The sequence below is a fragment of the Lindgomyces ingoldianus genome (assembly GCF_010093535.1).
Source record: "Lindgomyces ingoldianus strain ATCC 200398 unplaced genomic scaffold BDR25scaffold_1, whole genome shotgun sequence".
Classification (NCBI taxonomy): Eukaryota; Fungi; Ascomycota; class Dothideomycetes; order Pleosporales; family Lindgomycetaceae; genus Lindgomyces; species Lindgomyces ingoldianus.
The window spans coordinates 1963574-1979759 of NW_022985162.1; the positions used below are offsets into that span (position 1 = coordinate 1963574).

General features: G+C 51.4%; 7 protein-coding genes across 7 annotated transcripts; 3 read left to right on the plus strand and 4 right to left on the minus strand.

The window, feature by feature from the left end:
• Positions 1 to 663: 663 nt before the first annotated feature.
• BDR25DRAFT_250437 (autophagy-related protein 9) lies at positions 664 to 3899 on the minus strand. The gene is made up of 4 exons (XM_033686066.1): positions 3012 to 3899; positions 2848 to 2961; positions 2191 to 2797; positions 664 to 2131 (listed from the first exon to the last, which is right to left on the minus strand). The coding sequence occupies exons 1-4, from the start codon at positions 3701 to 3703 to the stop codon at positions 827 to 829; spliced, it is 2718 nt and encodes a 905-aa protein (XP_033554828.1). The 5' UTR covers positions 3704 to 3899; the 3' UTR covers positions 664 to 826.
• A 96-nt stretch (positions 3900 to 3995) lies between these two features.
• Positions 3996 to 6191, plus strand: BDR25DRAFT_299716 (oligomeric Golgi complex subunit 6). The gene is made up of 2 exons (XM_033689217.1): positions 3996 to 4329; positions 4380 to 6191. The coding sequence occupies exons 1-2, from the start codon at positions 4036 to 4038 to the stop codon at positions 6171 to 6173; spliced, it is 2088 nt and encodes a 695-aa protein (XP_033554829.1). The 5' UTR covers positions 3996 to 4035; the 3' UTR covers positions 6174 to 6191.
• On the minus strand, positions 6032 to 6744 carry BDR25DRAFT_250442 (bola-like protein; the record flags this gene model as incomplete). The annotated part of the gene is made up of 2 exons (XM_033686067.1): positions 6032 to 6515; positions 6564 to 6744. 2 exons carry the CDS (start codon positions 6742 to 6744, stop codon positions 6337 to 6339), a joined length of 360 nt encoding a protein of 119 aa, XP_033554830.1. The 3' UTR covers positions 6032 to 6336.
• A 176-nt stretch (positions 6745 to 6920) lies between these two features.
• Positions 6921 to 8305, plus strand: BDR25DRAFT_299718 (NGG1p interacting factor 3). Its single transcript, XM_033689218.1, has 2 exons — positions 6921 to 7075; positions 7199 to 8305. Exons 1-2 carry the CDS (start codon positions 7014 to 7016, stop codon positions 8253 to 8255), a joined length of 1119 nt encoding a protein of 372 aa, XP_033554831.1. The 5' UTR covers positions 6921 to 7013; the 3' UTR covers positions 8256 to 8305.
• A 188-nt stretch (positions 8306 to 8493) lies between these two features.
• BDR25DRAFT_250448 (uncharacterized protein) lies at positions 8494 to 10548 on the minus strand. The gene is made up of 3 exons (XM_033686068.1): positions 10359 to 10548; positions 10251 to 10305; positions 8494 to 10202 (listed from the first exon to the last, which is right to left on the minus strand). Exons 1-3 carry the CDS (start codon positions 10448 to 10450, stop codon positions 8637 to 8639), a joined length of 1713 nt encoding a protein of 570 aa, XP_033554832.1. The 5' UTR covers positions 10451 to 10548; the 3' UTR covers positions 8494 to 8636.
• A 175-nt stretch (positions 10549 to 10723) lies between these two features.
• BDR25DRAFT_299720 (MCM-domain-containing protein) lies at positions 10724 to 13773 on the plus strand. Its single transcript, XM_033689219.1, has 3 exons — positions 10724 to 10788; positions 10886 to 13241; positions 13304 to 13773. Exons 2-3 carry the CDS (start codon positions 10905 to 10907, stop codon positions 13547 to 13549), a joined length of 2583 nt encoding a protein of 860 aa, XP_033554833.1. The 5' UTR covers positions 10724 to 10788; positions 10886 to 10904; the 3' UTR covers positions 13550 to 13773.
• Positions 13774 to 13852: 79 nt separating this feature from the next.
• On the minus strand, positions 13853 to 16133 carry BDR25DRAFT_299721 (DUF1630-domain-containing protein). Its single transcript, XM_033689220.1, has 5 exons — positions 15922 to 16133; positions 15847 to 15875; positions 15717 to 15792; positions 15006 to 15666; positions 13853 to 14834 (listed from the first exon to the last, which is right to left on the minus strand). Exons 1-5 carry the CDS (start codon positions 16011 to 16013, stop codon positions 14139 to 14141), a joined length of 1554 nt encoding a protein of 517 aa, XP_033554834.1. The 5' UTR covers positions 16014 to 16133; the 3' UTR covers positions 13853 to 14138.
• Positions 16134 to 16186: the final 53 nt, after the last annotated feature.

The following is a 16186-nucleotide window of genomic DNA, read 5'->3' on the forward strand; positions in this document are numbered from 1 at the left end:
AAGTGTTGAGATTTTCCAGTCAACTACAAATTCAAAAGCAGTTCTCCCCTATCTCCTCGAAAAGCCCCCACCGACCTTCATTCTACCCTACTTCAGACACCAGTATCGACGCTTCGACCGGAGAATCTTCCATACATCCCATAGCTCTATAGTTCTAACATCACTCGCACCCCCCAAATTTCCCAAAAACAAATACCCTCGGAGCAAAAAAGAAAATTCTATCAAACCTCAGAACTCAGCCAAAAAGAACCCGTGACGTCTCTCCCCCGGACAGGCTTGACTTTTAAGGTCAGTTCCTCTCATCTATATCGCGGGTTGAACCCATTAACTTACACTGTCAACCTCCTGATTGCGAGATCAAATTTTAACAGTCAGACGCGCTAGCCAATTGCGCCACGGAGGAATTTTTCGGCGCAGAAGCCGGTGGTGGAATTGAACGTTTTTCCAATATTATCATGCTTATGTAGGGCTTGCCACAAATATTTTTTCAAGTGTTTTAGTGCTCGCTAATTATGGGGGGAAACGGTGGTCACTAAACCCACTGGCACTCACCAAAGCCAGGGAACGGGCACAATCTTGGGGCAGCTGGTTCTTTGCAAGGAATTAGACAACCTGATGAAGATTCAATACAATATCTTGTTTAATTTCGATGAGACATATTCTACAACTTCTGGTCATCCCTTCAGCGAATCTCAGAAGGACTACAGCAAAATGCACGCAGGTATCACACGAAACAAGCTATGTTGCCATGCCACCTAACCTTCTAGCTGTGTATAGGACACACTCCAATCCAAACACCAAAAGCCCACCCGATGCAGATAATATATCACATTCCAACGCCAGCCCCTCGTCCCTCGGTCTGAGCCTTCGAGAACTGCTGCAACAACTGCAAAACGCCACCACGAGTGTTTCCCGTCGTCTCCTCCTCTTCATCATCGTCCTGTGCAAGCCTACTTGTTCGCCACGAATCACCAATAGTGCTTTCCTCTTCAATACGAGACGAGTTTTGCCTCGACAAACCAGGCTCACGAGGATCGGATACAGGCTGCAAAGATGTTCGATACCTCGAACTCGCTGTTTGCCTTGGGGACCCCCTTAAGGTAGAAGCGGTGGGCTGGTGATGTGGATCAAGCAGGATGGAGTTGATTGGTTCATCTCTGCCTGGTATTGGTCCCTGTCTCGGCGTTCGCCGAGGCAAAGGCTGCCTTCCAGCAGGCACTCTGCTGCTCCCGCGGCCGCCTGTCTCTGGCACCGGTACGTTTACAGACATCGCCCCGAAATTGTTCGGGAACTGGGGCGGAGGGTGGAAGCTTCCTCTGCCTTGTAGACGTGCATTATAGTGGCCCCGACCAGGGCCAGCATATGCATCCAGGAATCCATAATACGATGCAAGCATCTTGTTATCTTTCGCCATGAAGTAATCTTCACGGAGATCTGAATCCTCTCGGCGCCCAGCTCGATTGGCTGGTGCGTTGTCACCACCCTTCTTGAACGGAAACATGGAATAGGAGCAAACGACTCCCAAACCATCCACGACTATCGAAAATTCGCGGAAAAAATCGACAATGCGTTCACTGGACTGTGGCAAACGGAAAATGAGCAGGAAAGGGGTAATGAACATACTCAGAACCTCTTCTGCGAAGATGACGATCTTGGGCTGGTACAGCCTAGCAAATTCCGCGCGGACTTCGTCAGTATGCAATCGCTCTTGCCACCATTCCGGCTCATAATGGGTATGGTAGATGACGTGGCTCAGATAGTAAGCAGGTTCGGCCACCTCATCCTCCTGCGGGCTGCTGCTGCGAGCAATTCTGTAGATAACGCTAAGTGCTCCGATCCAGAAGAGGGCAGTCTTCCCGGGAGTGATTTCGAAGGTGAGAAAAAGCTCAGAGTCGAGAAAGGTGAAGACCGCAAGAACGAATGCGAATGCCCCCGCAACGAAAGCCACAAAAGCCGAGACCTGTTCCGTCTTGTTTTTTGGAAATTGCGCGAGGTATAAGTTCGCATATGGGTATGCCATATTCCTTCGACGTTCGAATAAGTGTTGTAGCTCATTGAACTCACGGAATTTCCACTGAGCGAACGTTGTGAAGTCTCTGGTGTTGAGCTGTGAAGGGTCCTTGTGGTACTCCTGTGTGGCGGTCAGAAACTTCATTCAATACAAATATGCAGAATTTGGGTTGCACTTACAGTGAAGTACTTGAAGAGATACGACACTAAGACATAAGATACCCGAAATGGAGCCCAAGCAATGCTAATGACGCCAACTACTAATAGACGCTTTTGTAGCTGTTTGACTAAATGCCGACGATTTTTCTCCTTGAGGAAGTCCGGATCGAACTTGCCGCCTTGGCCAAAGACGAAGTCCATAATTGCAAGATCCACATGCCACTCGGTGGTTTTAGAAAAGATGAATCGATTCCCTAAATACGGTATTGGAATAGTGACATCGAGAATTTCCTTGTTGAATAGAGCAATAAGGTAGTTTTCCCGGCGCATGAGGCGGCTGGCGATGTCATGAGCATCTAGTCGTTGTCGACCTCTTTTATCTAGAAGCTTCCGCGTCTCTGGAGATATGTTGGATGCTGTTGTAAGATTGGCATCGCGCAAATTCATAATGCGGCTCACAATGTATTGCCACTCAACGGTTTGAATATCTCTATCAGGGATGTCCAGAAGATGCTCAAAAAAGTGGTGCATTAGGCGCAGACGAGGGAATGCCCGTACGAGCTGGATGGAAGAATACAGAAAGTACAGAATGTAAAGCCAAAGGGCAAAGACCCAGAACCCATGCATTCTGTAGAAGGGTCAGCCTATCGTGTGGGTTTATGGTTGAAGACGACCTACTTTTTAGTGCATTGTGGTACAATCACCTCGCTCATCTTGTGGCTTTGAGATATCTTGGGGTAGTCGATACACCACCCAAGGAACGTAAGGAATCCCACAATAAAGGCGCTCTGGCTGTGACGTGTTAGCTTACCCACTAGCTTGACTATCCGTTGGGGACATACAATAGATCTAAGGTCCCTCGTAGCAATATCGAATATATGCCGCAGTTCGTGTAGTAGAAGTATACCTCGGCTAAAAATGCGTCAAGATCCTCGACGTTGACCCATAGCCACATCGCCTTCTCTTTTGGGTCAGCCGTGAAACCAGTTCTTGTTGGGAGGGCCCATTTTGGTGCCGGTGCAGCATCATGAGTCTCATCATGTAAGCGCTGCTGCCTCCTTGTCGTTTCCCACTGTGCTCGTGTGTGACGGGTTGAAGGACCAGGGACGGGCGGTGGGAGGCCATCGGTGGGCATGCTGTGGTGATTCGACTTGGGGGGCGGTGGATCGCGTATTCCTTCTAACAAGAGGGACTCTGGGACATCATCATCATCGTCTAAGGGTGCTGTCCGAACGGGAGCGGGTTGTCTCCATGCCCCAGCCCGCCCTGGGGCTAGTGTGCTGGGTTTTCGATCGTTCCCTGGGAGAAATGCTGTGCTCTCAGTTGTCATGTGACTCGAAGATGCATCTGCGAGCAGATTTTCTAGATCTTGTGCCTCAAAACGAGCCTCTAGGTTCTCTTCGTCTATATCCGTTTCCCCATGCTCGTCTGCGGACGAGAGGCGGCGGCGGGACGGGTTATTCAGGGCGTCTGTTTCAAAAGGCTCGTCGGAGGCAGAAGGAAGAAATCTAGAGAGGATGTTGGAAGCCATCATGGCGGTATTGACAAGTGCGAAAGAGGCCCAGGCAGCGGCGGGCTAGGGACGGGGCCGCGCAGAGGCAGATCTAAGCGTTCGGGAGAGATTCTGGACAGAGGATCAGCGAGAGATCCCCAAATGTGGAGGCAATTCGCCATGAGTTATTGTAGCACTAAGCCATGGCTATGAGTTGGCGTGACGAGTGTCATGAGTGAATGATCGCGGTCAGGTGGAGGGGCCGCTAGCGCGTCATTATAAAGAGCGAGGTCCACGGAGCTAAGCTTCGAGAGACCGAAGTTTCACCGAGAGACACACTTCAAGCTCTGCTATTCCCACATGGTAACAACAACATGTCTACTAGCCATTTCCAGGAGCGCTCGGTTCCCGCTGCTCAAGATGGGCTATCCCCTGCTTCCCCGTCGGTAGGATCCGCGTCTCGTGGCGCCAATGCTCTATCTAGTAGAATCACAAGTGTTCTTTCGGCCTCCTACGCAGACCTTGAGATCCGTGATGTTCTGGAGACGCTAGATGCAAGAGGAATTCGAAATACTGCGGAGACGCGGCGGCAAATACGGCTAGATGTTCAGAAAGAAGTTATCCAATGCAATGGCGAGATTGTTAAGGACTTTGGCGCGGTTGCTGAGGTCTGTGAATATATCTACTGAGAAGAGCTGAAAAAACTAATCCCTATTAGCAACTGAAACGTATTGGCACAGCTATTTCTAGTCTGAACAAATACTGTGCAGATATGCGGGGTCATATTGCTGCCGCAAATCGTGAAACGGGCCCTGTCCTAGAAGAAGCAACGAGTCTCATGACCCAGAAGAAACAGATCGAAACTAAGCAGCAAATTTTAGACGCCTTCAATACCCACTTCACTATTTCCGAGGCCGAGTCAACAATATTGACGTCGACTGCAGAGCCTGTCAATGAGGAATTTTTCCAAACACTTACGAGGGTGAAGAGAATCCACCACGATTGTCAAGTGCTTCTGGGGACAGAGGATCAAAGACTAGGTTTGGAAGTGCTCGAGAAAAGTTCCAGACAACTCAACACCGCCTTCCAAAAATTATATCGTTGGATCCAAAGAGAGTTCAAGGACCTTGACCTAGAAAACCCTCAAATCAATGCATCAGTGAGGCGGTCCCTACGTGTCTTAGCTGAGCGGCCGTCCTTGTTCCAGAGCTGTCTCGACTTCTTTGCAGAGGCACGCGAGCACATTCTTTCGGACTCGTTCTATGCGGCTCTTACTGGATCAAGTTCTGAGGCGCAACACATTGCCACCAAGCCTATTGAATTCCACGCGCATGACCCGTTACGTTATGTTGGTGATATGCTAGCTTGGGCTCATTCTGCTACCGTATCGGAGAGGGAAGCATTGGAGGTTTTGTTCATCTCAGAGGGAGATGAAATCAAACGGTCAATACAAGCTGGTCTCGAAAGCGAACCATGGCTGCGTTCCGAAGAGAATGACGAAATATTCGATGGAAGAAAAGCTCTCAATCAGTTGGTCAGCCGCGATCTCACTGGTGTTGCGCGATTATTACGACAGCGTACCGAACAGGTGATCCAAAGCCATGAGGATGCAACCCTAGCTTATAAGATCGCAAACCTGATCGGCTTCTACAAGAGTACTTTTACCAAACTTCTCGGCGCAGCTTCAGAGGTCCTTGAGGTATTCACAGCGCTCGAGGGTTCGGCAATGAGACAGTTCCGTGGCAACATGAGGGATCACGTAGCAGCTGTCCAGGGTGAAATAGCTGTCGCACCAGCAGACTTATCAACACCCGATTTCTTCGAAGATGCTTTACAAATGCTGAAGGCGCTTGCGAAGAGCTACGATACGTCCATTGCAACGGCTGATGACCAAGAGAATGCCTTTCAATCGGTGCTCACAGAAGCTTTGGATCCATTCCTTGCTGGATGCGAAACACTTTACAAAGGACTACCCAAACCCAACAGCGACATATTCGCCATCAATTGCCTTTTGGCAGCAAGGGCGGTGTTATCCCCCTACTCGTTTGCAGGTGACCGTGTTAGAGAAATGGAGGATACTATGGGCGAGCATACAGCAAGGCTTGTGGAGTACCAGCATCAATATTTCACTTACACTTCAGGTCTCAACTCCCTGTTGGAAGCTCTCTCAGATATCTCCGATTCTCCCGAGACCCTGAAAGCCATTCCGACATTGGAAGCCTTCAAGCCTGAAGCGCTTATCAACTCAAGTCAGCAGCTCGATGAGTTTCTTCCGTCGGCGCTCATCGATGCCGTGGAAAACATCAAGCATTTGCGGAACAGGAAGATGGTGCAGGATATTACGGAAGAAGCAGCTAGACAGTTCTGTGAAGACTTTGAATTTGTGGAGAGCAAGATTCTAGCAGTTGATGACTTGCTCTATGGTGAAGATGAGTCTGAGGAGGAACCCCCGCTAGGGATTAGGGATATGTTCCCACGCACGAGTGGTGAGATACGGGTGCTCTTGAGCTAGCTAGATATAGGTATCACGCCATCCAGGCCGGGTATAAATGGAATCCGATATGTCCAGTTCTTCGCGCCTTTCTGATTTACTCCTGAGGTATTAACATCCGTCCGCATATTGGTCGTAATTCGTGGCCACGCATGTTTGCCCAAGGCTGGTCCCAAGGGCGGTCTCAAGTTTGGGGTTTCTTCTTCTCCCACTCCTCTGGGGTGTGGCATTTCGCCGTCCATGCATGTATGGCGGCGATCTCTTCCTTCAGGGTGGTATTTACCAACCGTGCCCTGGCGAGTGTAGTTTTCTTTGCGAACTGCGGCGAAACAATGATTGCCTCAAGCATTTGTCCACAGCCCCCTATCCACCCGTTAGCTCGTCAAACAAAAGCTTGACACAAGCCCTTACCACTCAGATCCTCAATCTCAACATATGTCGCATCCAACATTTCCTCCAATTTGCTTTTCAGTCCTTCTGGCGTCACACCCGAACTTGGGTGCACCTGCTGCGCTTCAGAATCCGTGCTGGCGGCCATATTGTCCACAGTCAGCTTGTTGAGAGTCTTAGAGAGGGCGATGCGCGGGTCCATGGTTAGAAGTTGTATTGCTTTATTAATTGGATTTTTATCCTCGGATCAGATAAGATGGTATGTTCCGAGACGGGGCGGTGAGGGGTTTTGGGAATGGAACCGAATGACGTGATGGTGGGGGAAGGAATTACAGGAGGGGTCTGTGCACGTGGCGCGGAGAGGTAGCACGCGTGAAGCTTGATTTTCGACGGGGGATTCGTGAAATTGAGAGGGAAAGGGTTGGAGATTTGCTCTGTATGTTTCTTCAGACCCTGAGGCGATCTTTTACGATGAGTGTTTCGATGAGCTCGGCTCCGTTCTCGAGAGCCGTGGTACGAGCTATGCGAAAGCTGTAAGTTTCACGATTCTCTTGTTGATTGTGCGCGTCTCAAATGGTGCTTTCTCTTGCTCCCTCCTCTCCGTTCTAGATGATCCAAGGGACATGTCCGCAAGCTAAAGCTGACTCACTCAACAGCTACCCACCAGCCCTCGCAGACAACTCCTGGGACAACACTGGCCTCCTTCTCGAAGCCCCCTTCGTCCCATCTCGCCCTCAATCCAACACTATCCTCCTCACTATCGACCTCACTCGTGCTGTCGCTGACGAAGCCATCGCGCTCAAATCCTCTATCATAATATCCTACCACCCCATCATATTCCGTGGCCTAAAATGCCTCACTCTCGCAAACACCCAACAACAGATTCTGCTCCGACTGGCGAGCCATGGAATCAGTGTCTACAGTCCCCATACCGCCGTCGATGCCGCACCCGGTGGTCTTGGAGACTGGCTCGCCGACATAGTTACTGGAACGCGGACCAGCTACGAAGAGTTTTCTGATGCTGTGGAAACGCCCAATAGCAAGGAAGCCCTCGACGACAACGATCCATTCACAGACCTTAAACCCCCACCCACCTACACCCTAAACCACCACCCCAGCCAAACCTCCTTCCGCCTCGCAACCGCCGCTTCAGAAACTGTGACAACCATCCCCCACACCCGTCGCCCGATTGTTCCGCAGTCACCAGACCTCGAATCGCATCCTGGCGCAGGAATGGGTCGCATAGTGACGTTCAGTAATCCGCAGCCGCTGCCTACGCTGTTGGATCGAATAGGTAAGGGCATGAATAATCCGAAAGGTTTTCCTATCGCGATACCGCAAGGGAGAACTATCTCGGATCTGAGTATCTCGAGCGTGGGCATCTGCGCTGGTTCTGGGGGCTCGATGCTCGGGGGTTTAGACGTGGATTTGCTATTTACGGGGGAAATGAGCCATCATGAAGCACTTGCGGCGATTGAGAAGGGGCAGGCAGTGATCAGTTTGTTCCACAGCAATTCAGAACGGGGGTTTCTGACTGAGGTATTGCGGGGGCAGTTGGAAGGGATGGTTGAGGAAGAGTGGGCGAAGATCAGGCAGGAGGATGGCGAGAATGAGGAGTTGAGAGAAGTGTTGGAGGAGGAGTTTGAGGTCCTGGTTAGTGAGGTGGATAGGGATCCTTATGGAATTGTGATTCTGAAGTCTGACACAGGATGAGCAGGGATGAGTGAGTTAGTAGAGTAGGAAAATGGGGCCACAATACCACAAAGCCTGAAGAAATAATCCATGATGCATAGACAAACATAGGCAACTCGATGACCGGTGTGCTACCTGCATTCACAAGTACCGTAAGAGCCAAAATTGATCAAGTGATCTATGGGCCTAGTACAATCTTTCACCACGAGACTTTACAAGTGTTGGAAATCCGCTGCACAATTCAATATACTTGCTTTTTCGCGGGGCCGACGTCTCCAACGCCTCCTTCCCGGAACGCCAGCCTCAGTATGGGTCCAAAGCTACTTTCTTATACTCCTCATCCAGGCTCTTATACCCCAGAATACAAAAATGGAGTCATCTCAAGGAGGAAGAGATGGAACTTCAGTAACCACTCTGCTCCCTCCTATTATCCCCACTGTTGCCTCCATTCTCGCCGTCGTCATTCTTCCTATTACTCTGTGCCGCGCTCCCAGCCGCCTCCTTGATCCCCTTTTCATCACCCCTCAGTTTCTCAAAATATGCCTTGATATCCTCGGCTCCAACAGCCTGTCCACTCTCCGCGAATGGCTGCAGGAAAGTCTTGAGGTTGTCCTTCAGATGGGCGTATGCCATTGCCCCCTGAATCGCACGGGCGCGGTCCATCGTGCTGAATGCCGCTTCTCCACGATCATAGATAGATCCTGTACCTGCCGATGGGGCGCCTTCGCCGTCTTCGGAGATGGGTGGCTCATAGGTATCTTCCTCCTCGATGAGCTGTGTGTGGGCCTTTAAGAGAGGGAAACAAGTAGTGCAATGACAGAGATGGTCGCGGAAGTCTTGTTTTAGAAAGATAGTAAAGGGGGTTGTCGAGGTTGGAGCTGGTGGAAGCGTAGAAAGCTTGCAAATGTTCGAGTCTTGCTTCTTCGGTGTGAGGGGAAGCGTCACGGTCTCTGGAACGGAGGAGAGCGTGGTGGCAAGGTCTTCGGATTTCTGACGCTTAGGCGGACCCATGGGGATAGAGTTGACGGATTCTTCATCGTCGTCAGAAGCCTTGCGCTTCTTGGACTCGCTATTTACAGGCTTGGAAACTGGCGCAGTGGATGCCTCGGCAGCCTTAGTGTTCAATGTCGCACTGAAATATACAGGTGGAAGAAATCCAGGCGTGCCTGCATATTTCTTTATCCAAGGGAACGCCTCTACGCACTTGTAACAAATGAAGGTATCGAAGTCGTCCTCGTTAGGAAAGCCTGGAGGGAGTGGAGGTTCATCATCTTCATCCTCGTCACCGTCTGCATCTGCGGCAGTATTGTTCCCATCGATTCCATTACCAGCCGCTATTGAAGTGACAATGGAAGGCCTCCTTGCGCTGGAGTGGACATCCAGGACATCCACTGGCTCTTCCTCTCTTGTGACACTAACCTCCTTCGTGATTCCGTTCGCCGGTTTATTCGGAGATTCTTTCGTCTTATCAATTTTAGGCTTCTCGATGCTCTTCTTATACTCCTCACGGCTGAGTCCCACGACACACTCCGGATGCCACCAGTCTTCCCCACAGCCACCGTCCTCCACTGTTCCAAGGCCGAGACACTGGAACATGGTTCCCTTCTCTTGGTGCGGATCATACTGCTCGTTGCAGCCGCAGAACCTGTTCCGAAAATTCTGGTTATAATGGTTACCGGCTGCCGGCTCTTCCCCGGTCACATCGCCCTTCTGGCCTGTCTTTGAGTTCACTCGGAGGGTGCATGCGCTTGCCTCAGGGAGGCGCGTTGTCCCGCAATCGCAAACGAAGCTGCGTTTGGCGAAGAGCTCGACGAGGGTGTGTTCACCGTGACATGAGATGGAACACGAATAGCAGACGCCAGCGGGGGTGTAAGCCTCAGAAGGTTCTTCGGGCGGCGGATTGCAGGTAAGGCACGAGAACAGACTCTGACGGATGGCGCCGAGGTCGCGAGTGCAAGTATCAAATTGCTGTTGGCTGTCAGGAAAATGCGGGAAAACTGTTGAGGGGGGGCAGACATATGGCAGGGCCTCGCGGGCTTCAACCTCAAGGCTGAGTTGCTCTTTAATATACCTAGCAGGGGGGCATGAGGAGATGATATATGGCACTTGGAGCGCTGAACTCACTCTGCCGCTGTTTGTGAGCTCTCGGATGCTTGGGACATACTCTTGGAGCGCGGCCTAGACTGGGACATGTTGGAGGTCTGAGGGTCGGCCATGGTGGCTATATTTGAGGCTACTCTGACCGACGGGCAAGGGAGTCTGAAAGGTATGCACGGTAACAAAGGGAGAATCGAAGGCGATGTGTTGTTGTCGCAATGGATTCGGTGTGGCCGCAAAATGGGTCGCGCTCCGGGGGACTTGCGACTACCTGCGCTAAGACCGGGTTCGGGTGTAATGGAGACGCGCCAAGACAAAACGCGCCCACGCGACGCCAGCGCGTTTTATCCTTTTCATCGCCGCCCGCTTTCACCTGTGCACCTTCACTAATTATCCCCCCTCTCTCCACCAACCTTCTTATAGCGTCCATATATTCGGCGCATTGAGTGAAAATGAGGTAGGGCCACTCTTTTTCTTCACGATCTGTATCGAACACTAGCCGCAGCTCTCCCCCCTTGACCCCTCCTCTCTATCTATCAACTAACCGCCCCCAGTTCACCGCTTCGAGCAAACATGTCTTCCGCAAACCGTGGTGGTCCAAGCCTCAACAACAGGAACAAGCGCGCGAGAGAGCCTGACGATGACTTGCCCTCCTCGGCGGCGCATCCGCCATCCAGTCCAATGGCCTCTTCGCCGCCGATGCTCCCCCATGACGAAGAGCCCGACGTTATGGATGAGGACCAGCTTATTCCGGATGTCGACGATCTTGACGAGGACGCAGAAGAAGCTGAGGGTATCGATCTCTTTAATGAGGACTTCGAGCAAGACTATCGAGAGCGCGAAAACGATGCATATGAGGGCATAGGCATTGATGACCAAGAATATGACGAACTCGATCTTGCATCGAGAAGAGACCTCGACCGGCGTCTGAATGCGCGTGACGCTGCAGCCAGGAATCGCGCAATTCCTGGAGCTTGGTTAGGCGACGGCGAGGATGTAGGTGATCTGGCCGAACTGACGAGGCGGAGACCACCTCGCCGATACGGTTATGATGAGGATCAAGATGATATGGATATAGGTGGGGATATTATGAACGTGGAGTTGACCCTCGAAGCTTTGGCGGACGTAAAGTCAGCTAGTTTGACCGATTGGGTTTCTCTCCCTGCTGTTGCCAGGACCATTGCGCGAGAGTTTAAATCTTTCCTCACCGAATACACCGACGAGCACGGAACGTCAGTCTATGGGACTCGAATTCGAACGCTCGGTGAGATCAACGCGGAGTCGCTGGAAGTCTCTTTTGATCATCTTTCGGAGTCAAAGGCTACCTTGGCATACTGGCTTGCCAACGTCCCGACTGAGATGTTAAAGATCTTCGACCAGGTGGCCATGGAAGTCACGTTACTCCACTACCCGGACTATGAGCGTATTCATTCAGAGATCCACGTCCGAATGACCGGCCTTCCAGTTCAGTACACTCTCCGCCAACTCCGTCAGAGCCACCTGAACTGCTTGGTTCGTGTCACTGGAGTCGTCACCCGTCGTAGTGGAGTCTTCCCGCAGCTCAAGTATGTCAAGTTTGACTGCACAAAATGCGGTGTTACTCTCGGACCCTTCCACCAAGATTCGAACGTTGAAGTGAAGATCTCCTTCTGTCAGAATTGCCAGTCCCGTGGTCCGTTCACAGTCAACACCGAGCGAACGGTCTACCGGAATTATCAGAAACTCACTCTTCAAGAGTCCCCCGGCACTGTCCCAGCCGGCCGTCTCCCTCGTCACCGAGAGGTCATTCTGCTGTGGGATCTAATTGACTCGGCTAAGCCTGGAGAGGAGGTTGAAGTGACTGGTATCTACCGCAACAACTACGACGCTGCTCTGAACAGTAAGAACGGTTTCCCCGTTTTTGCTACAATTCTCGAAGCCAATCATGTCGTCAAATCCCACGACCAGCTTGCCGGTTTCCGCCTCACAGAGGAAGATGAACGCGAGATCCGCAACCTCTCAAAGGATCCTAAGATCGTGGACAGACTCATCAACTCTATCGCGCCTAGTATTTATGGGCATACGGATATTAAGACTGCTGTTGCACTGTCCCTTTTCGGAGGTGTCAGCAAAGAAGCTCCCGGACGCCTCGCCATCCGTGGTGACATCAACCTCCTTCTCCTGGGCGACCCTGGCACCGCGAAATCTCAAATCCTCAAGTATGTCGAGAAGACCGCTCACCGCGCTGTCTTTGCCACTGGCCAGGGAGCTTCCGCAGTCGGTCTCACAGCCTCTGTCCGTCGCGATCCGATGACTAGCGAATGGACTCTAGAAGGTGGAGCACTCGTACTCGCAGACAAAGGAACATGTCTTATTGATGAATTCGATAAGATGAATGATCAAGACCGCACTTCGATCCATGAAGCCATGGAACAGCAAACCATCTCAATCTCCAAGGCTGGTATCGTCACTACTCTCCAAGCTCGCTGCGCCATTGTCGCGGCAGCCAATCCCATCGGCGGCCGCTATAACTCCACAGTCCCCTTCTCTCAAAACGTTGAGCTCACGGAACCTATCTTGTCTCGTTTCGACATCTTGTGTGTTGTTCGTGACACCGTAGATCCGACAGAGGACGAGCGCCTCGCTAAGTTCGTGGTAAACTCACACGGCCGCGCCCATCCTCTCGTCGGCGCCGGGTACGGATACAGTGACAAGGTCAAGCAAGCCGAAAACGATGTGGCCATGGAAGTCGACAGCGACATGGTGCAAGCCAGAGAGGACCAGATTCCGCAGGAGTTGTTACGGAAGTATATTTTGTATGCGCGGGAGAAGTGCAAACCGAAGTTGTATCAGATTGATCAAGACAAGGTGGCGAGACTGTTTGCGGATATGAGGAGGGAATCGCTGGCGACTGGAGCGTATCCAATTACTGTGAGTCTTGCCTCACCCTTTTCTTCTCTTGACTAGAACGAAGACTGATGCATATTATCTAGGTCCGTCATCTGGAAGCTATCATGCGTATATCAGAAGCCTTCTGTAAGATGCGATTATCTGAGTATTGCTCTGCGCAGGACATCGATCGCGCGATTGCTGTTGCTGTTGATTCGTTTGTCGGCTCGCAGAAGGTTAGCTGTAAGAAGGCGCTTGCAAGAGCGTTTGCAAAGTATACGCTTAATCGACCGGGTGCGGTTAGGGCGCCGGCGAGGGCGGGAAGGCAGAGTGCTAGAGCAGCTGCATAGTTTTCTAACATCTCATTCCTGGAAGATGGCGATATGATGAGACATGGAGGGGTTAGGTAACTTGGAGTTCGGGAGCAGATAATATAAGACGTTGGAATGTGATGGGATCGGATCGGATTGGCAGTGGAAATATTATGTAGTTCTGTCTTCAAGGGGCTTTACTGGGGCATTGATACATGACCATAGGTGTTTGTGTAGACTACTGCTGGCGTTTTGGATTGCTTTATATGACAGAGCGCTGGGCTGCTGATTCTATGAGCAATACGCATTTTAAATTCACTTTCTTGTCCATGAGTAAGTCCCCTTCATCTTAGTATTCAAGCGACCTTTCCGAACCCTCCACAACGCTTGATGCCAGAACCGTGCGGTTCTATTCTATATCTCCCATTTGTCACTGAGCTCCGTGACTCGCTTAATCTATGGCTTGGACGCTTCCTCATCTTGGAACATCGAAGGCTCTCAGACTGTTCGGGACTCTCCGTCTTTTGAGTACCTTGAATTGCGGAGACCCTGGACCCGTGTCTTCGGCCGGTTCGCAGTATGCTGCACAACTACGCAAGTTTACTATCACCTATCCCACACCAGCCCCTCAACTTGCAGTCGACACAGACGCAGAAGCCGATCCCGATCCAAGCATTCCCGCGCTAGCCTCCTTCTCCAGACTCAACTTCATATCCAACCACGAGTAAAAATTCGGCGAACGGCAGAAACTCTCATACAGGTGATCCCTAGCTCGATGTCTCTGTATCGGACCCTGTCCCCTAAACTTCACCGAGCTACCATGCTTGGCTAGGTTGCCGAGGAAATCAGTGACGGAGAAACTGGCATAGCGGTAGTTTCCACCAGGCGAGACGACATTGGGAGAGACGGAGGTGGCGAGGTAGCGGTTTATAGGCGCGATGAATTGGGCGGTGAGCTCAGCAAAGTGACGACGGATGAGGGGACCAAGTTCATGGGTTGGCATGTCGAGTTTGAGGAAAGTTTCAATTTGCGAGATTAGATGGGAGTCGGTCTTTATGAAGCGTTTGGAAGGGGGATGGGCGTCGATGCCGCTGGGGAGGTCTAAGAGGCCGTTTCGGCTAGCTCGGTGGTGCAGCGAGTGATGGCGTTTTATAGGGACTGTGCCTTCAAAGTTTTGGAGGTAGAGGATGTGCGGTCTTGTGCGTTCTTTGTCTTCTGCGGCTGCGAGGACACGCTTCAGTAGGAAGGGGTTCGTTATGCCGATTATGAAGGGACGGGGAGTACCGCCATCTATGCCGATGCAGCGGAATTCAGACTGCATGGTCTGCGAAGGTGGAGGTACAAAGTCAGCGCAGTCTCTCAAAGCAGGGGTCTGATACCTCAATGTTCTGCCTTGAAGTGCACTGCAGGAATCTCAAACACCACCTGGATGGCATTTCAGATTATTGCAGTAAGTTTGAGACGAAACATTGAATGTGTACCCGGGCCTTCGTACCATGTATGGCCTTATCTCTCCAGCATATGGGACAGGACGGACTAAATCTACTAGTGAGGAGACGGCCTCGCTGCACAGTTGGGGTGATTTTGCAAGGACGACGATGCTTTCGCTAAGGAGAAGCTTCTCATAGAGTATGTATAGATCAGATAGCGAGGGCATAAATGGCATAATGTTGTCCCAGGACCCGAGAGGCTCATAAGCATAGATTGAGGACGGTTTGTCCGAGATCAACGGAGTTGGGCCGGGAAGACCTTGAAGGGGAAAGGCGTGATGGGGTGCAATGTCTAGAGCTATCATAGATCCAAAGAAGGGAAGGTCGAGTCTGCCCAGGGACGGGGGTGGCCAGGAAGCAATCTGCGTGTATGCAGCCTCGAGAGCTGTCGGGTCGCTGATAACGCCCGATTCTGTCATCTGTTGGAGAATCTTACTGTAGAAAGATAGGAAGTTGTGGTTGGAGATTAGCACCAGCGTCCGCTGGTTAAAGCTCCGCTTCATTGTGTGGTCAAACTCCTGGCGGAAGACACAGCAGCCGTAGAAGTTGTTAGGGCTTCCATGGGGTGCTTGGGGAGAGTTCAGGGATATATCAGGAGAGTTGTTGCCGATGGTGAAGTTGAAAGCGAGATCTTCGGCAGTCTCGGTATTCTGTTGCTCGGGGAAGCTACGCACGACTCAGGATCTGGCCAAACAGTAGAACCTTCTGCAGCATACCTGTTGAAGCATATTGCTGTTAAATCCGCGGTGGAGAAGGGCACATTTGAAGGATACACAATCTCTATTTCTGGTCCTGAACAAAGACTCAACTCACGTGCCTACTGAGCAGTAGCTGAGCATCACCTACCAATATCGACGTTGAAATTGCAGACAATGCTGTTACTGTGAGTTCGCGGACTCGAGTTCAGTCACGAGGGCTTACAAAGCAATGGCCCAATGCTGAAAGTGGCCCATGGCATCCTGCTGCCTTGGCGATCTATGGGGATGCAAGATGGTGTTCTGGAGCTTCTCCATTTCAGGCTGGTCTGAGCATCGTGACGGCGGAGAAATGTTCGTGTGAGGTCGAGGGTGGATAGCGCCAGACTAGGCTGGGATAGCTCCTTTATACTAAGAGATCTCCCCTGTGGCTGGAGAGTGGAAGCTCGTCTCCTGGTCTCCTGGACTGGGGTTAACGGGTGGCGGCTCAC